Source organism: Panthera pardus, unplaced genomic scaffold (assembly GCF_024362965.1).
Source record: "Panthera pardus isolate Hobbes unplaced genomic scaffold, ASM2436296v1 HiC_scaffold_26, whole genome shotgun sequence".
NCBI classification, from domain to species: Eukaryota; Metazoa; Chordata; class Mammalia; order Carnivora; family Felidae; genus Panthera; species Panthera pardus.
Window position 1 is genome coordinate 2,347,450 of NW_026526832.1, and position 22,137 is coordinate 2,369,586.

Genomic DNA, 22,137 nt, shown 5'->3' on the forward strand with positions numbered 1-22,137 from the left:
ACACCGTGACCATACTGACAGGCATAGCTCCCCTTTGCCTGCCTAGCATTCCTGTTCTCTGTCCCCACAGGCAGCCAGCACACCCTCTTACTCCAGCTCCTTGCCTGTCTGGATGACCAGGAACGTCATTCCAGGGCTGCCATACACATCCAGCCACATCTTGGGTTCCCTGTAGGGTCACTTGAGTGGGCAGCCTAGGGTCTGCTTTCAGGGTGAGAATCACCCTTCAGACTTGACCCAGCAGGATGGAACATGCAGATGATCAAGGTTTACAAAGATATAGGTGGTCAGTGGACACTGATACTCAGCACCATCAATGACAGGCTATCAAGAAGAAAAGACTTTTTTTTTTAAAACAAAGTTCATTTTATTACATTAATTTTACACAGTAAAAGAATATGAAATGCAGACTTGTCTAAATTCTCTTGCTGATTCTCTTGAAGACAATGTTATTCAGTGTCATGGTCTGAAAGTCAAAAAAAAAAAAAAAAAGAAAAAATCACAAAATGTTCATCTGATGTGGAGTTGCAAAAGGTAATTAAGGCTACAAAATCATCCCAAATATGCTAGCATGAGAAACAACCCGAAGTTTTCTATAGGACCAGAGGAAGGGTTGGCAGTCTTTTCTAAAATCCTTTGCCAGATCTTAGCCACTTCACTTCCTCATGTGGAGAGTTGTCCTGCCTTTTAGTGAATTCCTTTCTATATCAATGGCAGTTAGGGCAAGACCATCCAAATGGGTCCAGTCCAGTCCAATTTCTCAGTTTCATTGAGTGCCTGCTTACTACGTACCAAACACATGTTGAGGACCAAGAGCACATGTGCATGGAAACACACGTAAGCACATAGCCTGGAACATAGTAGGTATTGCAAAATTTTCCTCCCAAAGAGCTATGAAGCATATAAAAGCATTGGACCATTGGATTAACCAGTTTTTGAATTTTGGGGGGACGTTCCTTTCTCCCACACGACCCCACCACCACTGCCCCCCACTGGTTCTCTTGAACAGGTCTGTGACAATGACACAGGGTAATGTCATCAGGGTTACAGAGGAGCCCCTTAGCTTCAGCAGCAATGGAATAGAATGGAAAGAACTAGGTTTGAACCATGGTTCTATAGCTCATTAGCTGGGTGACCTTGGACAGGTCAGCCTGTCTATTAAGTCCCTCAGCCTGCCTCCCTCGTGGCAGAGGGAAAGATTAGGGGAGCTATCAAATGCATATCAAAGTACAAAAAAAGCCTATCAAAGGACTTTGGCCAGAACTGAGTCTAGGCTCATCTCCCTTCCTCCTTCTGGCACCTTCCTGATGTGCTGTGAATGTGTCCAATAGGGGTGGGACCACATGTTTCCTGGCTGACTCTCACACCCTCCCTAGTTGAGGGATTTTTCCCACTTGAACAGGGGTGCAACAGACTCCCTGGGTAGTGTTCTGCCTTCTGTTACTCCCCAAAGCAAAGAAGAGCCATGGGAATATAACTGTAGGAGAAACACTGTACTATTCACCCCCAAATCAGCGATAGGACATGGTTGACAGTCAGGCACCAAGGAGGATTGCACAACTGGTGTGTGCCACTCTGATAAGCTGCCACAAAGCTGCTATGAATATGATTCTCCTCGTAAATGCCTGTGAGCAAGTCTTGTGGCCACATCCCAGTGGAGACTGAGAAAGGTGGGCCATGCACGAACAGTGGCTCGTCCTACCAAGCACCTCTTGTTCCCCCATCCCATTTGGGTGTGGGTGGAAGAAAGAAAACAGCAATGAGGAGAGAAGGAAGAGCGGGAGGTTGACCCCGACCTGGAAAGTGGGGACGGAAGGGCAGACTGAAGGAACTCAAGAGAGGTGGAGAAGCACCAGCTGGGGCCCACCTCCAGCACATGGGGGGTCTTGGGTGAATTAAAAAAGGACGCCCCTTCCTCAAGATACTATACTTCTATCTGCTGGGAAACTATCCAAATACACTGCATTAGTTTTGTCAGAATAAGACGGTTAACTGACATGCACTTCAAGATGGTAATAAGAATACAAGTCTACACCATCTATAATGGGAGTGGCTCCCTGTAGGGTTGTGCAGGGTACAGCTGTGGAGGACGGCCCTGTGTGACAGGCCCCAATCAGAGGAACCCTAGTTCTGCCATTCCCTGGCTATGTGTTGCCTCAGTTTCCCCACTTAGAAAACTTAGGGTTGTTGGGTAAGATAGAATGTGTGTAAAGTGCCGAGCATAACGGGTCCTCAGTAAGTGGTAGCAGAGACTGACAACAGGAAAGGTGATAGAGCTCCTCCCCACTCTACCTCTCCCCTCCCCTCAAGCACTGGGAACCATAAGCTCAGAGGGCCAACTTACGTTGGTGATTGTGTCGCCATTGAGTTCGGTCACAGACTTGATGCCTTTGAAAGTTGTCACCAGCTTATTGTCACCTTCCATCTGAACCACTGCCTGCAGGAGACAGAAGAGATGACCTGTGAGGAACGTCTCGCTAATGAGGCTGGCTCCTCCCCTGCAAGGGTCTCTGCTTAGGCAACCTCAGCCTAGCATACCCCCTTGTTCTCCAGCTCTAAAGATGGGAGGTTCATTTAAAAGCTAAAGAAGGGGAGCCTGGGTGGCTCAGTTGGTTAAGCCTCAGGTCATGATCTCCCGTGGGTTCAAGCCCTGCATTGGGCTCTGTGCTGACAGCTTGCAGAGCCTGGAGCCTGCTTCAGATTCTGTGTCTCTGTCTCTCTCTCTCTGCCCCTCCCCTGCTCACACTCTGTCTCTTTCTGTCTCTCAAAAATAAATAAAAATTAGAAAAAAATTTAAAACCTAAAGAAAATGTCAGGGCTCCTTTTGTCAAACTTTTATTTTTTTAAATTTTTTTTAACGTTTTTAATTTTATTTTTGAGAGAGACAGAGACAGATTGCGAGCTGAGGAGGGGGCAGAGAGAGGGGGAGACACAGAATCCGAAGCAGGCTCCAGGCTCTGAGATGTCAGCACAGAGCCCGACGCGGGGCTCGAACCCACGAACCGTGAGATCATGACCTGAGCTGAAGTCGGCCTCGTAACCGAAGGAGCCACCCAGGGGCCCCAAAAACTTTTAATTTATGATATGTGAACTAGAAATGAGCATAGGACACCGAAGTGGTGTCGACTACAAGCACTAAAATAAAATCAGTAAAATCTTAATTGTCCAAGCTGATGGAAAGAGGTAGTAGCAAAATTCCAACTACTGGCCAGTTGGGAAAACACATATTTAGCTTTGGTATGTATTCCTTCTGGCACGTTTATGTTTTCTATTGTGGTCTCTGTTTCAAGCCTTATCCGTCCAGGAGGAAGCAACAGAAACCCAGCAAGTAACAGAACACCCTGGCCAAAGTTAGAAATTTGCCTCCAGGATGGACAATTGGAAAAAGACACCATGGGGGCGCCTGGGTGGCTCAGTCGGTTAAGCGGCCGACTTCAGCTCAGGTCATGATTTCGCTGTCCGTGAGTTCGAGCCCCACGTCAGGCTTTGTGCTGACAGCTCAGAGCCTGGAGCCTGTTTCAGATTCTGTGTCTCCCTCTCTCTGACCCTCCCCCGTTTGTGCTCTGTTTCTCTCTGTCTCAAAAATAAATAAACGTTAAAAAAAAAAAGAAAGAAAGAAAAAGACACTGTGGTAAAACCCATAAGGGCTTGCCCCTTACTATGGGCCTCTCAAGAAAATTTCCTATTACAGATTTCCTGACCTGTGATGTTATATCTGGAGAAGCGGAAATAAGAGGCCATCAGAAGAGGTAAAAAGGCCAGCATGCTGAGGCCGATGCATAAAGTTGTCTGGAGGGGAAGGGTGAAGATGGCTGCTCTGTGGCGTTGGCTGTGCTGGGGTGTGTGGACTTTCCCAGGGAGGAAGAGAGGTCTCTAGTGAGGAGCCTCCTGCCCCCTGGATTTCTCTGCCATCTCCTTCTGACCACTCCCATAATCTACACTCAGGGTACTGCACACCCTGAGCCACAGCCCAGCGGAATGATGGTGCCCTGCCCACTGCCTTCAGTCAGGGAAGGGTGTCTGTGCCCATTTTACAGATGAGGTAGCTGAGGCCAGGGGCTTGGACTCAGTCTGAGGGCCTGCCTGGGGTCTTGGTATTCTGGTATTCTTGATATTGCCAGCCCCTCCTCCAGGAAGTTTCTCCCCATGACCAGCAGCTCTAGGCTCAGCAAGGCCAGTTTCCTTTGGGCTCAGGGATGACATCACAGCTCTGCTTAGGGTTTTTTGCTGACTCCTGCTTGTCTGGGCCTGGGAGAACTTGTGACTGGTCCCCCCATATCCTCCACATGGGAGAGCTCGGGTTCTTGGGTCAGAGTACCCACACAGTCACAGGAAAACAGGAAGGGTTTCCTTAGAGCTTCTTCCCTAGAACTGTCTTATCTTTCTGCCTCCCAGCCCAGAAGTGGGTTCAGAGATAAGGTATCCATGGTGGGGACTGTGAGGTGAGAGCCTGGTGGGATGAAGCTCTGCGGCCAGGTTCCAAGGAAAGTTCCAGAACCAGAGGGTGGCTCGAAGGGGCACCTCCTACCTTGACCTTCTCCCCAGTCATGGTCTCCAGCTCACACTCCTCCCCCAAAGTGAACTCATTTTGGATCACTTTGGACCCCGTGGTGATGGTGAGCTTGAAGTGCTTCCCGTTCTGCACGATCTCCGACACCCCCTTGATGTCCTTCCCCTTCTGGATGAGTTCGTCAGGCAGACCTGGTGGAAACCATGTGAGGTTCAAAGATGAGCAGAGGTGGGGATTGCCAGGCGATGGTCACAGGGAAACTTTGTGGCACGGGGCAGGGAGGGAGGCGCCGTGACCCTCCCCAGAGACGCAGGCACGAACCAAGTCCTGTGAGCAACATGGGCTGACCTCTGAAGGGAAAGTTTGGTGGCCTGCCTCGGTCTGACCTGGCGGTCTGCTGTTTTGCCAGGAGGGTTGTAAAGAGGACACTCCTGGGTCCCGCAGAACCTGTCCTCTGGTGAGCACCCCGGTTCTTGCTCTCCCTCCTCTCTCGCTCTCCCTCCTCCTGCCAGACTTTGCTCTCTGAGTGTCAGCGTGCCATTCTCCACACCCAGACTGACCACACGGTTCGTTTCCTGAGCCAGGTCCCTACTGAGAGTGAGAGGAGCAGCTACGAATAAGGTGCCGGGTGCACACTCACAAGCTGGGGTTGTGTCCACAAAGCCTCCTTCCCCTACCCCTGCCTCAGCCTCTGCTGCCGAGGCTCTTGAGGAAGGCACAGTGGGAGTCCCTCACCCTGGGACAGAGCTTCACAAATTTCAGGCCATATCTATACTGTTAAACAAATTGAGGTCCACGTGCAGTGTCAGTGGGGGTGGAGTGTCCTATGGCCCAGGTAAAGGATTCGAAATAGAGATGATATGACACCCTATAGGAGAAGAGCCTAGCCCTTGCCTATCCCTGACAGTCCTCCTCTCCTGCCTTCTGTCTTCCCCACCCTGTCCCTCCTGGGCACCCTTCTTTGGCACATCGACCCTTTATTCAGAGGGTTCCCGCTACCTGGAGCACATTCCCCTCTCCCTGTCCCCTAGGGGATATTCACTCATCTTCCAAGGCCCAGCCTAGGCTCACCTTCACCACCACCAAGCCTTCCATCCATGCCCTCCCGCGAGCACCTCATCCTCCTGCACATGACTCTGGGAGTCACAGGGGATTAGAGTTGGGTCTCTGAAACCAGCCTCTACTTCAAATCCCAAGGCAGACACTCCTGCCTGTGTGAACTTGGTCAGGATCACTTAACCTTCTCAGGCCTCAGTTGTCTTGACTGTGAAATGGGAAAAATACTAGTACCCAACTTAGAGATTTGTGGTGAGGATTTATTACATGTGAAGGGCCTAGCACGGTGCCTGGCAGTGAGTCAGTGCTCAGTACACATCAGGGGATACTTTGTTGCATCTATCTCGTCTCTTTGTCTGTCTGTAAACTGTGACTTGGAAATGTGGCTCATTGTTATCTGTCTCCCTGGTATCCATCCAACACGGCATATGATTGGAGTTGAATCAATGTTAGAAGAATGAATGAATGAATGAATGAATGAATGAATGAGTAGGCTCACACAGTGAGGTACCAGCAGAGATTGGTTCGATCCAGATCAGCCCCTAGCTCGGTGCTTTCCACTTGCCTATGAAGTAGCCTCGTCCAGTGAGTGATACTAGCACAAGCCGCAAATATTTGCAAAGGATGCACCACATGGCCTCTGGCCTGTGCAGAGCCTGAAACTTTCCTCCCATCCCAGCATCGAGACTCTGATTCGCTACCCCTGGCAGGGCCAGACCCTCATCGCCATGACCCCCCGCCTTGGCGACCAGCCCAGCACTTACCGACTGCCTTCATGAAGGCCTCAAAGTTTTCCTGGCTCTGTAGTTGGTACTTGCCGGAGAAGTTCATGGTGGTGATGAGGCTCCCTCCACAGCTGATCTGCAGCTCTGTGGGCTGCGATGTCCAGTGTGGGCTGATTTATAGGGGGCTCCTTCCGCTTCGAATGTTGGCCATAGGTCAGCAGCTGTCGACTCCTTTATGGCCAGGTTCAAACATTAACTGCTAGGAGCAATGGTCAACGATAAAAAAACCAGGATGGGCACAGCAGTGGTTTGCTCTAATTCAGCAAACATTAGTGGAGGTCAGTCAAGTGCAAAGCCCTAAGTCCCTGCGACATTAATGTGCTAATCCTCCATGAAATGTAAATTTGTGTGTATATGTATGCTTACATATATGTACACACATATATGTTCCTGCATGAACAGGTATGTGTGCATATGTATGTAAGTGTGTGCATATACATGCGTGTGTGTTGAGATGTAGATACACAGAAAAATACCAAAGAACCCCTTTAAACTCAGAACTTCACCTTATTGGGCGTCTGGGTGGCTCAGTCATTAAGCATCTGACTTTGGTTCAGGTCACGATCTCAGGGTTTGTGAGCTTGAGTCTTACCTCTGGCCTCACTTCTCTTGGTCCCTCTCTCCGCCCTCACTCACTTGTGCCCCCTCTCTCTCTAATAATAATAAAAAAGGAACAAAAAACCTTCATCTTATTTACATAACCTTATGATCTCTTCCATTTTTATCATTACGCAAACTTAATTTTTACAAAGTTGTCATAAGCCCCTAGAGCTATTTTGTATTCTGGTAATCCTCTTGATAATTGTAAGCTCTGCACAGTCCACGTCAGTCTTCGTTTAAAGATGTCAAAGTACTGGGGCGCCTGGGTGGCTTAGTCGGTTAAGCGGCCGACTTCGGCTCAGGTCATGATCTCGCGGTCCGTGAGTTCGAGCCCTGCGTTGGGCTCTGTGCTGACAGCTCAGAGCCTGGAGCCTGTTTCGGATTCTGTGTCTCCCTCTCTCTGACCCTCTCCCGTTCATGCTCTGTCTCTCTCTGTCTCAAAAATAAATAAACGTTTAAAAAAAATAAAAAAAAAAGATGTCAAAGTACTACGTACTGAAGGGCAGATGGGAACCATTGAAATGGGGTGTATGGAAATTGAGATGCACTTTATTAGGCAGAGACGAGGTAGGAGAAGGAAAGCAGGTAGTACGTGCTGGGCTGTACATATTGACAGCTGAAGGTGTCAGGGGCGCCCATGCCTGGGTTTGCTTTCCCGATGAGGCTCTGCCCATCCTTCACCTCCACCTGTTCACCTCCTCTATAAACCACCTGGGCTCCTGGAGCACTTCACAAATACCTATCATCCAAATCCTACTGGGATTATTTCTCTATGTATTCTTTTTCATCTCTTCCTTGGTATTCCCAATACCCGGCACATAGCAATTGTCCAATTCATGATGAGTCAGCAAATAAAAACCATCAAAGGATAATGAGGCCATGGATCTTCTTGTTAAAGGAAAATAAGAAACATGGAGTAGTCGGGTTGGCCCATTATCCCCTCAAATCACTGAAACCCTGGGACTGGGCAGCCAGGATCAGGGTGTGTGTGTATGTGTGTGTGTGTGTGTGTGTGTGTGTGTGTGTGTGTGTGTGTGTCTGTCTGTCTGTCTGTCTAACCGGGCTTGTATGCCTAGATGAATCTCCAGTGTGAGAGGAGGTGAACAGGGCTGGCAACAGGTGACCCCAGACCCCAGGGCCAGCCACTGTCTTCCCATCCCTGCCCATTCTTTCTCCTTCTCCTGCACCAGGAGAGATCTGCTCTGCCATTCCAGCCTGCACCAGGGAGATCACAGCCAGAGTCCTCTGTTTCCTGGAAGTGCTCTCCCCTGCCAGGAGATCCTGTCTGTTCTCGTCTGCAGCACGATCCCCAGGAAGCCTACATGCTCACTTACCCACCTGCCAACTCTGGGCTCCTGGGGGTCTGCTCTGGAGACCCAGCAGCCCTCAGGTTCTGGTTGTAGATGAGTCAGGGGATAGGTGAGTGGATGAAGGTTCGTGCCAAGGACGCAGGAAGACAAACCTAAGGAGGAGCACGGCACTCATGTAAGTGCGTCAGCCCGCAGTAGAGGCGTCTCTGTTATTTCCAACTCCCTCACACATCCTCTCCCAAACCTCCAGAATCTGAGACATGGTGATCTGGCAAAGTACCTGAGAAGTCCTCTCATCCACCCATGTGCTCAATGTCAAAGTCCTCCTCCCTTCTGTGGAGAGATCACTCCCTTCTGAGCGGCATGTGCAGAGGGCACTGGTTGCCTGCCATCATGTGGATCCTAAGACCAGTCAACCTTTCCCTCCAGCGCAGAGAGGTGCTCAACTCTGCCCTCTCTGCTCGGCCCTCCTCCTCTAACAGTGCCCAGGACACAAAGTGCTTTCCAGGCCACAGGTCAGGATGGTCCCTGGCGAACACTAAGCAGGCTTGTATGTCCAGAACTCACAGGCATTTTTAGCTACCTCAAATGCCCTTGCACCTAGCTGGCAGTGAGAGAGTGGCTCACAGGATGACGGGCACATCCTCTCATCTTGTTCTGAACCTTGATTATGTACCTTTATATATGTCTTATTGTATTGAGGGTGCCCATAGAAGACCCTAATCTCCTCCGTGTGGGACAATGATTTTTTATTTTATATATGTATATGTAAGGAAGTAAAAAATCCAGTGTCTTAAGAATTAGCATCAGAATTCCTCTCTGATATGAACTGTGTGTGTGTGTGTGTGTGTGTGTGTGTGTGAATGGCTAAAGAAGCTGCTTGGGAGAGAGTGAGTGAAACCTACGGTCTGTGGTCAACCAGGGCTAAGGTAGTGATGGGGAAGGACTTCTGGGTTGTGCAGGACCCAGGGAGAGGCTTGGTTGTGTCTTCTTTCTCCACCTGGACATCAGGGAAAGGAAAGAACAGTGCAGCAGGCAAAAAGGAGGGGGAACCACTGAGTGGGTATGGGGTGATGGGTCACAAAGACACCCCCAGTGACAGTGAGGCACTAAGGGCTTCCAGGAAAGCTAATGTTGAATTTGAAGCTGCTCATTGGCCACAAAGTGAATCTTTATCCATTTTTTTTAATTCTGTCCCCATCTATCTCAAATGCTTCAGTAAATTATAATTCATAAATCAATACGTGTGCAAATAGAAAATGATGAAGGGCTGAGCTTCATTTCCAGATTGATGTCCAGGAGTTGAAACAGTATAGAACTTCCTCAACTTATGATGGTGTCACATCCCAACAAACCCATTGTCAGCTAAAAATGTGTCTAATCCACCTGACCTACTGAACATTGTAGCTTAGCCCAGCCCACCTTACATGTACTCAGGATACTTACATTGGCCTACAGCTGGGCAAAATCATCTAACACAAAGCCTATTATATAATATAGTATTGAATATCTCATGTATTTTATTGACTACTGTACTGAAAGTGAAAAACAGAAAAGTTTGCCTGGGTACAGAATGGCTGTTAGTGTATGGATTGTTTTACTCTTGCGATCCCATGGCTGATGGAGCCAAGACTCTTTGTTGCAGCCCAGCATCACAAGAGACGATCGTACTGCATATCACCAGCCTGGGAAAGCATCAAAAGTCACAAAGTACGGGTTCTATTGAATGAGTATCACTTTCACACCATCGTAAACTCAAAAACTCCCAAGATGAACATAGGTCAGGGACTGTCTGTATCAGAGAGTAGAGTGTCTATGGGAGTACAGTCCCTCCAAGGATCCCCAGAAATCTTAGCGAGGGGTTTGGGGGAAATTAATCTAATTTTATCCAAATCCCAGAGTGCCATGTGGTCTGAGATGGCATCTGAGTGACGTAGGCTAATAGCAACTGGCTAACAGCTAGTGTGTGTCTGTCTAATGGCCATAGTGACTGAGTGCTGGACTAAATTCAAGTCATGCTTGAGACCCCACCCACCCCACCTCACCTGCCACCTACCCAAAGAACTTTTCAAACACTTATCAAGGAGTAAATCAGTAAAAATTTGCACCAGTGGGGAGCATAGGAGCTCTGTAGTCTAAAGCCAATGAAATAACCACTAAGAAAATGGCAATGATGAGACCATTTAAACCCCCATCCCCCAGCCATTAAGTGTTCCATCTGGGAGGATCTCCTGGCAGTGCCTTGGCTACACCATGGTCTCTTGTGCCACCACTGGCTGCCCAGCATCTATCCTCAGATGAAGGGTACCTGGGTCTACATCTAGACCCACTCCCCTTAACCACAGATGTCAAATGACACACCCCATAGTGCTGTTCTCTGGGCTCCAAGGTGGAGAGCAGGAAGGAAGGTCATGAATTTTTCTCCTTAGAGGAAGTTAGCACCCATCCCAGAGCCCTGTCAGGAAGCCTGGGATAGGAACTCCTTTTCTGGTATCTGAGAGCTGACTCTTTCCAGACCCTTCTGCCTGCCTCTGTACTTCTTGCCTACCCAGTCCAGGCAACACCTGGGCATGATTCACTCAGAGGCTGGTCAATGGACTGGCACAACAGCGAAGACTTACCAGCTTTTGGAGCAAAGAGCCTGACAGACATGAGGCAAGGACCTCCTCTCTCCCCAAGATCCCAAAGAAGGCCTTCTCAGGCAATCGGCAATGGCCTCTTTTGACCCCTACCCCCCATTTTTTTTAGTGAATCTTGGGGCCAAGAAGGTTAGTGGCCATTTCAAAATCTAACACTTGTAAGTAGCTTTCCATAAAATTAGGAGAGAGTTATGATATCCCCTGCCCACAAGCTAAGCAAACACAAGAAGAGATAAGCTTAACTGCAATGACAAAGTTCAAGTGGCTTTCAAGAAGAAAAAAAAAATAAAAGACTCTCACTTCATGGGAGCAATGTGTGATTTCTCAACCCCCAAACAATAATGCCTTCCGACTTCCCACTAGACATCCCTTCTCATGCTCCCTCTTCGGATGAGCAGTGTGGAGGCATGGGAGAAGGGGAGACGTGCTCTTGGTGGTCAGAATATGACTGGCATTCATTTTAAGCCAGGTACCTCTACAGTTGTATCTGATCCCAGGGTGTCCGCAGTGCCAGCGTGCCCATTCCAGGGTGTTCCAGGAGGTGCCCTGAGCTGCTCATACTTCTGCAAGAGGCATGTCTGAGGAGGTGAAGGACTTGGGTTTGGGCCCAGATTTCTCTCCCTGATGTGTGATCCTGGACAAATCACTCAGCCTTATGGAGCCTCTACTTCCTTTTCTGTGAAATGGTCACGGCATTCTCTGCCTTGTGAGAGCACTGTGTAAACTGTCAAGTCCTTCAGGACCGTGAAGCTCCTATCAGAGGGGGCCAGAGCACTTTGCATTGGCTTTTCCAGGTGTCTCAGAGGTATCTCCAGCCCAGGACCAATTTTTATGTGTACCTCTTGGCTTGGGGACAAGCTCCTTCACATCTCTCTGGGCTGGTGGGTAGTGCCTTCCAACCCTGCCGTCATCTCTCCCACTTTGTGTATTTTACAAGCCCGAGGCCCCATCTCCTGCTCCTGAGGGCATGGAAACCCACATTCTTGGCCAACGGGACTTATTTCCAGGTCTGGCCACCCCTCCCCTGCAGGCACCCCAGCCTCATCAAACTGCTTACTGTTCTTTCAGTTTCCTCTGTGCTTGTGGAACTTGGGGATTTTTCTTTCTTTTCTTCTTGTGACCTCAGCTGTATATCCGAAAGACTGTTAGGGTTCAGCCTGCATATTTTTGCCATGCTGAGGGAAGAGCTTACATCAGCTCAGTTGGCCACGTCATGGGACCTGGAAGACTTGTGATTTTTTTTTTTTAATTTTTTTTTTAACGTTTATTTTTGAGACAGAGAGAGACAGAGCATGAACGGGGGAGGGTCAGAGAGAGAGGGAGACACAGAATCCGAAGCAGGCTCCAGGCTCCGAGCTGTCAGCACAGAGCCCGACGTGGGGCTCGAACTCACGGACCGCGAGATCGTGACCTGAGCTGAAGTCAGACGCTTAGCCGACTGAGCCACCCAGGCGCCCCAAGACTTGTGATTTTATTATGTGTTCTCTTAAATCCTTTTGGTGGGATTTCGGGATGCACATTTTTCAACAAAAAATTTTTGAAAGACATTATTTTTATTTATTTATTTACTTTTAGAGACAGAGCGAACAAGGAAGAGGCAGAGAGAGGGAGAGAGAATCCTGAGGAGGCTCCAATGCTGGCAGCACAGAGACCTTAACCAAAATCAAGAGTCAGGTGCTTAGCCCTTAACCCACTAGCTGAGTTGGCCCTAAAAGACATTCCTTAAGCTTTGCTTTTCATATGCTTATTCTATCTCGAGCATTGCATTTCCTTAAAGAACCCTCTGTAAATGACTGTCCTGTATTTAGAATGGAATCTGCCTTAAAACCATCCAATATCCTTGGCATTTTTAGACGTCTGCCTGCTTGAAGAACCCAATGGGGCCCAAAAGTGCAAATATGATAAACAAACTTTGTGTGTGGTGGTTTGCACTGTGAAAAGAATCACACTACACAGACTGCACTGAAAAGTCCACTTAACAAACTTTCCCTTTATAACTTTTAGGACTATCCTTGTTGTAGAAAGGGAAACCTTCCTGTGATTTATTTAAGCCACCCCTCCACCCCCGCCCCGAGAGTTCTCCTTCACTGTGACACAGTGGAGTGGAAAATCCTGTGGATTCTGTGGCAGGCAATGGGGATGATTTGTGAGCTGATGTAATCAAGAGACAACTCAAAACTTATCTGTAAGTCTTGTTTATTAGGCTCCTATTTTGGCTGTGAAGCTAATAGTGTTTGCTTGTCCTATGTCCCTGTGTCCTTGTGTCCCTTGCTCTCTGAGGGTTGAAAGCTAGTCCAGTTGGCCTCAAAGTCAGCCTGACACTTCAAAGAGAAATCTCGCCAGCCTGTCACCTCTGCCCTGCAACTCTGCCTTGTCTCTGCTTTAGAGCCATGAGTCACCAGCCCTTCAGATCTGGGACGGCCACTCCACTGACATCTCTCAAGGTTCAGCTCCACGTTCCCTCACCATACAGCCCTCCTGAGGTCTCTGCTTTCTCTACTCCCCTAGACCAAAGTACCCAATGGCAATTTTTAATATGTTCCCTTAATTCTATTGTATTCATAGTGATAAAATAGCAGCTTCTATTAACTGAACACTAAGTAGATAGTCTTTCTGTGCCATCTCATCAAATTCTCAGAACAATACTATAAGGTAAGTGTTATATTCCCATTTTTCAGATGAGAAAGCTAAAGTACAAAGAGGTTAGTAACTGCTTCCAGGTACCAAATAAGAAGTTGGTAAAAAGGAACATGAACCCAGTCTGTTGGACCCCAAAGCTTATATTTTTTACCTTTATTATTTCCATATTATAATTTTTAAAGGTATACCTTGCTTACTTTCCTGAAAATTCTTCTACACCAGAGCTTAGCTTGCACTTTCCGTAGAGTGTGTGTCTAGAAAATGTTGGTAGGACAATAGTCCAGATGCCATTGACCTCTTGAGTCATTCATGGTTGACTTACTGTTGGCTCAGAAGTGTCCTATTAGTCTAGATCAAGTAACCTGACGGTCCATGTGTATGAAGACAAAACTCAAAGAAATGAAAGATCCAGAGGTAGCTGCTGGGCCCTTGTGTTCAGGAGAGGTACAGTGCAAAGCATATTTCACTAAATTCTAATTCTTTAATGGTATGATCTAAAGTTCTTCCTATATTGGTTTTACTGGAATATCCCATATGGGTCACTCTGTAAGCACACCCTGTGCTCTATGGTGATCATGCACATCATTTTGGTCCCTCCTCCAGGGTTTCCTGGGAAGCCTTTCCCCAGCTTCAATCCCAACAAAGCCACAGGCATCCAATGATTCACCTACTTGTCAAGTATTCACTCAGCAAGCATACACTGACCTACTATGTGAAATTGTTGAGGGGAGAGCTACGTTTTGAATCCACAAAGGAACTCACTGTGTAGTAGGGAGCACAATGAGAATTTAAGCTGCCTTTTGACTAGGATGAAGTTTGAATAAAATTTCAAAATAGGGGTGTCTGGGTGGCTCAGTCGGTTAAGCATCCAACTCCTGGTTTTGGCTCAGGTCATGATCTCACAGTTTCTGGGTTTGGGCCCCATGTCGGACTCCATGCTGACAGCATGGAGACTTCTTGGGATTCTCTCTCTCCCTCTCTGTCTGTCCCTCCCCTGCTTTCTCTCTCTCAAAATAAATAAAATAAACTTAAAAAAAAACTTCAAAATGTAGGGAATGATTGAATTAATAAATGAAGGAATATTCTGGTCAGGGAAGGAGTCAAAATACTTTCACGAATAGAGAACAAAGCATGCAAAGACATGGAAAAATAGGCTGCTGTTGAACAAAGCGGGAGGTTCAGGGAAAAAGAGTAGAGAGGAAAAGGGAAGAGTCTCTGTAGGCGTACTGGGGATGGAGGCCAGAAAGGGAGGCCACAGCCAGACAGTGAGGGAGAGATTGGATTGGATCCCCAGACGAGAGTCTGTATATACCGAGAATGGAGTATGTATCAGCACAGGAGATGATTTTTAGATGGTACATGGATGAACATTTTTATGTTGATATATTAATATTAATAGTTATGCGTGGAGTCTAATATAGATTTGGAAAATATACACCAACTTATGACCTCATAGATGTTATTGCTTAGGACAAGGGAAAGTTGTTTTTTAAGGAGCGACTTAGAGAAGAATAGTACATCACTAATAGTACAGAAAACAGAAAGTGCCCTAGGCATTTCAAATGAGGAAATTTAATACAGGGGATTAGTCACCAAGGTTTTAGAAGAGCTGGAACAACTGAAGAAAGGAGGTTCAAGGATATTTATGCCCCTGGGCTGGGCTCCAGAGGCCTACACTTGCTTCTACAGTGTTGGAGGTTGCTGGTGCCTTCAGTGCTGGATTCGGTAAACGGCTGCCACCTTGGCTCAGGCATGAGTGACTGACAGGGGGCCACCCCCAGCCAGGCTGCTGGAATCTAGAGCCCCTGCATTCCTGCTACCAACCAGCAACCACTAGAATGTCCAGCAACTGCTGCTAAGCAAGATTGCCTCCTCCTTCTGATTTCCACTTTCCTTCTGATTGGGTGATCACCATGCCTGAGATCCTAACGGGAGGCAGCTGGCAAAGGAGTTCAGAAAATGTAGTTTGTAGACTCCAAGTCCCTAAAATACAGAGCATAGTGGTGAGTGAGGGTAAGGGACTGAGAGACATGGTCAAAAAACTGGCACAAAGGTACCTAAAGATATGACAAAAAGAGATAGTGAAGCTGATGTGCTAGTGACAGCATTTTGGATACTGCTATGCTAGGTGATGGACAGCCAACAAAAGTTTTAAGCAGAGGAGAGGTGTGATTGTGGTTTTAGAAGATTACTCTGTGGAGGCAGCAGGAAAGACTGGCTTGATGGGGAGACATCTGGAGGTGGAGAAATCAGTTCGGAAACTTCTACAAAAATTCTGGCAAGAGAAGAGGGGGACCTGATCTCTGGAGGAGGTGGGTGGGTGGGACTTGGAACGCTATTGTGTAATTAAATGTAACACTACAGTGTTCGGGAGTCTACTGTAGGTGCATGGATGGGGGAGGGGCTATAGACGCTCCCGGAAGCTCCAGCCCCGGTGACCATGGGGGTGTCAGTGCCATCCAGTGGGTAATAGCGGGAGATCATCCTCACCTCTTCCCTCTCCTCCTTCTCCCAGCTGGAAGTATGTCCTCCTCACTCTGAACTCTCCTGACTTTCTATGCCTCTCTCACTGTTTGTACCACTCTATCTTCTAATCTCACCTAGCTTTATGTCTTCCTTTCCCTCTGGATGGTAAGGTGCTAGGTAGCAGGGCGCAGTCATTCACCCTTGTCTCCCTGACTGGACTTTCATTGTCCCTGGCACAAAGAAGGATCAATGTATGCCCGAGGAACAAGGTGGCTGTAATGATGTAATGATGTTATTTGTGTATGTTCATGCTGTACAATCTCCTCTCCTCTCCACCCCTCTTCTGTTCCTAGTAGATTGTTTGTGCACTGTCATATGTCCATGGTCCCTTAAAATCCTGAGGGCAAAATCCAGCATCCACATCGACAGCTCAACAGAAACAGCCAAAGCTTGGTGAACATCGTTTAGAGGAATTCATTCAGGCTGCCTTGTCACTCAACCTCTTACCTGATGGGATTCCCATATACATAGTACAGCTCAGTAAACACTAAACTATTTATTTATTTATTTATTTATTTATTTATTTATTTATTTGTTTGTTTGTTTATAGGCTTTGCACCCAGTGTGGTGCCCAATGCGGGACTTAAACTCATACCCTGAGATCAAGATCTGAGCTGAGATCAAGAGTTGGTCGTTTAATCAACTGAGCCACCCAGACATCCCTAAATACCAAATTTAAAGTGTAGCACCTTCTCATTTCAAGGGTCTGTGGTCTCGAATATCCTTAGTCTGGAAGTTGTGTGAAGGAGGGTTCATGAAGGAATAGCCTCCATATTGGTACTTTCTTTGTAGTACCCAGAAAAAGGGGGTGTCTTGAGAGGGATTATCAGAATATCTGCCCGTACAGGATTGCCTACATTGATTATGGTCCATCTGTGACTTGAATTACTGTATAGCCATTGACAAGCATGAGTGACTTGGGAATATTTCCAGAGATGGACTGTTAAGGTAATAAAAAGTGGTTACAGAAAAATATAGAACGATTTCATTTGAATTTTAAAAGCCCAATAGCCATGATTATGTATGCACATACACCCACACACATGCAGAGAAAGTCTGGAAGGGCACACCCCACGGTTCACAGTGGTTACCTGAGAAGAGAGCAGCGGGAAGGGAAGGAGTAGCAGAAAGGTACTTTTTACCTGTGTTCATTTGATTTTTTCACAGTGGATTGCTTGTATGATTAGATTTCTGACAATGGGGCCATCATTGCCACGTGAGAAATACTCAGGCAGTGTCTCTCTCCACTACAGAAGGATGGGTCCTGGCTCCTCCTGTAGCTGTGGGAAAAGCCAGTCACTTCCAGCTCTAGACCTCAGTGGGAGGTCTCACCCGGACTCACAATGGCACCGCTTCATGGCCCTCTGGCACGTCGTTGCTGTTACAGCTAATGCTTCCTGACACTCACTGGTACCAGGCACATTTATATGAATTATCGTATTTCACAACACATTAAAACCCACTTTAGAGATGAGGCACAGAGAAGTTAGGAAGTTTAAGCTCCACGCAGATGAGAAGCAGAGGAAGGAGCCAGGATTCAAACCCACGGACTCGGGCTACACTGCCCAGACCATTGATTCCAATGCAAGGTGAGAAGTCAGATTCTGTCATATTTCTCGGTGCATCCTGATTCACAGGGATCTAACTACACTCACCAACTTCATAGGAACCTTGAATGGAAATCAGGACAGAAGGATCTATTAATGTCAAAACCATCCTGATCCTCCCTTTGTTGATACTGGACCTGGGAGTGAGCCCACTTAGGAGGAACCATGCTAAATCCTTCATCAGGATGTTTCCCACAAACGTTCTCCAAACGTGTGCGACTGCCTCACATGTGCGACTTTGGTACCTCACCAAATGCTCTGCAGGATTTTTGAGACTGCCAAGGTCTCAAAGGGTGGTAGGTTTCAAAGTGTAACCCTGAGCTATTCTGCAGCACTGTCGACAAGCACGGGGATACCCAAAGCTCCATTTGGTCTGAGGCTAAACGGAAAATCTTGGGGACCCCTGAATTGTCATCTCTCCCCTTGTACCTCAAGCTTCTATCGAACTATTACATTGTAAACTTTGTGGAAATTTGATTAAGAAGCAAAGTTCCTGGGGTGACGGGGTGACTTAGTCAGTTAAGTGTCCGACTTGATTTTGGCTCAGGTCATGATCTCAATGTTCATGAGTTCGAGCCCTAAATCGGGTTCTGTGCTGTCATCACAGAGCCTGCTTGGGATTCTCTCTCTCTGTCTCTCTCTCTCTGTCTCTCTCTCTCTTTCTGCATCTCTCTCTCTCTGTCTCTCAAAATAAATAAATAAACTTTAAAAAAAAGAAGTAAAGTTCTCAAAAAACATACACAAAAAAATTTCTACTGCTTACTTTCAGTTTATCAGTCTATGACTGGGAGGATTTCAACTGTTAGGGAATGATCATCATAATATTAACTCAGGAGTAAAATGGTACAGTTGGAGAGTTAGGGTTTGTAACCCCATTTTCTATTTCTGTTTTGTTTATTACTTGTAACTTTCTTGAGGGCAGGGACTGTGTTGTTATGTGTATCTTTAGAGCTTAGCAAAATCCCTTAGAGTAGAAGGCACTCCGGACATGCCTGGCGTGTCTGTGGAATAGCCGAGTGAACGGATAAGAATAAAACAAATGTCACAAACTTGGCCTACAAGTGACAAGTCTTCTGGCTTTTGCCTCCTGGCAGATCTTCCGTTACCCAGGGAAACAAACGCCTTGCACGGAGTGAAGATGTAATTAGAGATCTATGAGAAAGGGCCTTGGGTCTGTTTAAGCAACATCCTTATAAACATTTCATAGAAACACTAGAGCCCCCTGCTCTTGGAAAGTAACATGGAGAAGTACAGGATTCCATGATGTGGGCAGAGCTCATGACATGCACATGGTCCACTGAGAGGAGGGATTGCCCCATCTGCTGAAGGTATGTGTGTCAGGGGTAGGGACACTTGTAATCACATGTCCATCTCTGGCCCAAGTCCCTGCTTTGACCAAAGCTTTTGACAATATGGTTAAATTTCAACTAAATATTATTTGACTAAACTACCCCCCTTGTAACTTAGGCCCCTGGAGTCTGTCAGCTTTCTTTGCTGTCTTTGCTGAAAATAGCCTTGAAAGAAGTTGTTTCCAAGGTCAGGGCAAAGTTTCCCAAGGAGACTCTGGTGTCTCGAGAAAGGGCAGGATTAACTGAGTTAAGTGGGATTCAAAGTTTATTACAAAAGTGTGTGGGCCAGGAGAGCCTGCACGGCTTAGTCGGGTGAGTGTCCAACTCTTGGTTTCAGCTCAGGTCATGATCCCAGGGTCGTGAGACTGAACCCTGCATCAGGTTCCGCACTGAGCGTGGAGCCTGCTTAAGGTTCTCTCTCGCTGCCCCTCTCCCCCACTTGTGCACGCTTTCTCCCTTTCTCTCTCTAAAAAATAAAATAATAATAATAATAATAATAATAATAATAAAAACCAAAGATGCGTGGGCCTGAGTGGGACCAGTCAGGTGTCTCCAACCATTTGCTTGATTCCCAAGTGGACAAACTCTTGACCCTGGGTTGGGTTGATATTTTTCACTCTAGTTGGGGAGACTGATTCAAAGAGAATCCAAATCGCCAAAGGTTAGAATAAATTGCTGAACCATAATCTGCACAGCACAGCTCAGCAGGACTTATGCATTCCCAATGCCCCATCGGGCAGGCATGATGCACGCTACAACTCCTATTTCACCCAGAGAAAACGGAGATCCAGAGACGGAAAGCATCTTGTCTGAGGCTGCACAGCTAGGAAACAGCAGAGAAGGCAGCCCTTCTGGGAGCAATGTCAGAACTGTCTCCTCCGTGCCAGAGGTATCTCCTCTTCACATTTTCATTCTAAATGCAAAGCAACTTTGTATTTTAACGAAGTATATATACTCGGAGTTGGGGAATTTCTCTTCTAGTGCATTACCAGCGAGTCTGGCTACTAGACCAGAAAATCAGAGACATCAGTGCCTGGCACATTGCAGGTGTTAAATAACCATTTATTGAATGAATGAATGAATGAATGAATGAATGAATGAACGAACGAGCAGTGCCTCTGGCCTTTCCTATTAGTTCACCTCAGGCCCAGGCTGAGCCCAGGCAGGAGCTGTCCGGGAAAGAGCAGACTCCCTGGCTCTTGGGGTCCAGTCTGTCCCAGTCACAATTGCTTGCCAGCCACTGAAGCCCACCTGGCTGGCGCTCTCAGAACTGTGCTGAGTGCCAGGCCCCTGCCCACTCCCAGCACCGAGCCTCTAAGGCAGCAAGTGGTTTTGACCTTGCCTTCTGCTTCCACACCCGAGTGGCGGACATTGCCCTGTCCTGTTTCTAGTGTAAGCCATTTCTTTCTCTCACCCTCAGGGGTGAGGGTGATGATCAGGACCAAGTGATGGGAGTCACATCATCACAGAATGAAGCTTGAGAAAAGAGGGGCACCTGAGTGGCTCTGTCGGTTAAGTGTCTGACTTCGGCTCAGGTCACGGTCTCATAGTTCGTGAGTTTGAGCCTTGCATCAGGCCTCGTGCTGACAGTGCAGAGCTTTCTTGGGAAACTCTCTCTCTCTCTCTGTCCCTCCCCTGCTTGCTCTCTCTGTCTAAAATAAAATAAAATAAAATTTAAAAAGAAAAGAAAAGAAGAAAATAAAATAAAATAAAATTTAAAAAGAAAAGAAAAGAAAAGAAAAGAAAAAAAACAAGGAAAAGTCTGTATTTCATTAGTAAAGCATGGCCCTTAATGCTGCCAGGGAAGGCTCTGCTGATGAGGTTGAATGCATTGCTGGAGGCCTCCCTGAGCATCCTGGAATCTCCCCCACTGGCCCTGCAAGTTAACTACCATCCTCTCTGTTCAAATCTCCACCGGAGATCATGGCACGCTGGCCTAAGGACACCACTCTGGCCCTCAAGTGAGCGTAACAGGACAGCCCCAAATTGTACCTTGAACCATTCATTCACAGACTCAGACTGCAGCCTTTACAGTTTATTGCTGCCAAATCATCTTCAGTGGCCCGTGAGGAGGGTCCCTTCTTCTGACTCCTACCTCTGCTCCCAATCTTCAATGGACATGAGAAATAGGCATTCCCATCTACTGAAAAGATTGTAGGATTTGTGGCCAGGTATCGTGGATTCCTGGCCCCACCACCCTGGGGGTACATCAGCTTCCCTGACCACAGTTTTCCCATTTGTAGAATAAGAAGCAATTTAATTACTCACTCATTCAACAAATATTTATTGAGCATTTACCTCAAGCCAGGACCTTGCTCATCCAAGATATTAACAAGTTGGGGCCATTATCCGTGGGACGTCTGCAGAACTTTGATCCTCCCAGATGTCAGTGCTGGCTGTCCCTTGGCTTTGCTGAGAGGATTGATGGAGATCAATCATGTGGATATCTTCATAAAGGACAAGGGCTGAGGATCCAGAGGACTGGAGGTACCTCCTTACTCCCTGGGTGGCTATGCATGAGTTGAAGGTGTAGGAACAGGAGGGCTGAGGAGGAATCAACTCACTTAACCTTCCCAAAGCCTGTTAGTTCAGCAGTAAAATGTGGAACTACATATACTATAGAGATCAAATGGTGTAGACTTTGCTTTTATAAATGATGGTAAGAGGCCAAAAACGTTAAGATATTGACCCAAAGTTCCAGTGCTCTTGTGTGGGGGCTGGTATTCGAACCCTAGGCTCTTGACTCCCGGTCAGAAACTTTTCCCTGCACCATGCTTAGTGATGCAGCAGACCCTTTTGATTGTTTCCTGACATCTTCCTTGCTAATAAAACCCCCACTGTGCTCAGATGGTGCTGTACTTTCTCTTACTTGGAGCTCTGGGCATTTCTGATAAATCAAGTACTTTCCATACTTATGTCTGTGTCTACGTCAATCTACAGACACTTGTCATCCATAATATTGAGTCATCCCATCAAGTGCATATCCTCTTGGATTCTTTCATGGAGTTTAAAATTTTCCCCACGGAGGTGTCACATGTTTTAAAAAGTCAGTGCCTAGATGTTTTGTGATTTGTGCTGATATTGTAGATGCTATTATATTTTCGAACTGATTAGT

General features: G+C 47.1%; 1 protein-coding gene and 1 long non-coding RNA gene across 2 annotated transcripts; one reads left to right on the forward strand and one right to left on the reverse strand.

Moving 5' to 3' along the window:
- Positions 1-340: 340 nt before the first annotated feature.
- On the reverse strand, positions 341-6,468 carry FABP1 (fatty acid binding protein 1). Its single transcript, XM_053890922.1, has 4 exons — positions 6,331-6,468; positions 4,529-4,701; positions 2,345-2,437; positions 341-466 (listed from the first exon to the last, which is right to left on the reverse strand). Exons 1-4 carry the CDS (start codon positions 6,395-6,397, stop codon positions 416-418), a joined length of 384 nt encoding a protein of 127 aa, XP_053746897.1. The 5' UTR covers positions 6,398-6,468; the 3' UTR covers positions 341-415.
- A 6,850-nt stretch (positions 6,469-13,318) lies between these two features.
- LOC128773638 (uncharacterized) lies at positions 13,319-21,752 on the forward strand. Its single transcript, XR_008417982.1, has 3 exons — positions 13,319-13,552; positions 17,320-17,437; positions 21,331-21,752. It is a non-coding gene; the product is annotated as an uncharacterized LOC128773638 (long non-coding RNA).
- The last annotated feature ends 385 nt before the right edge of the window (positions 21,753-22,137 follow it).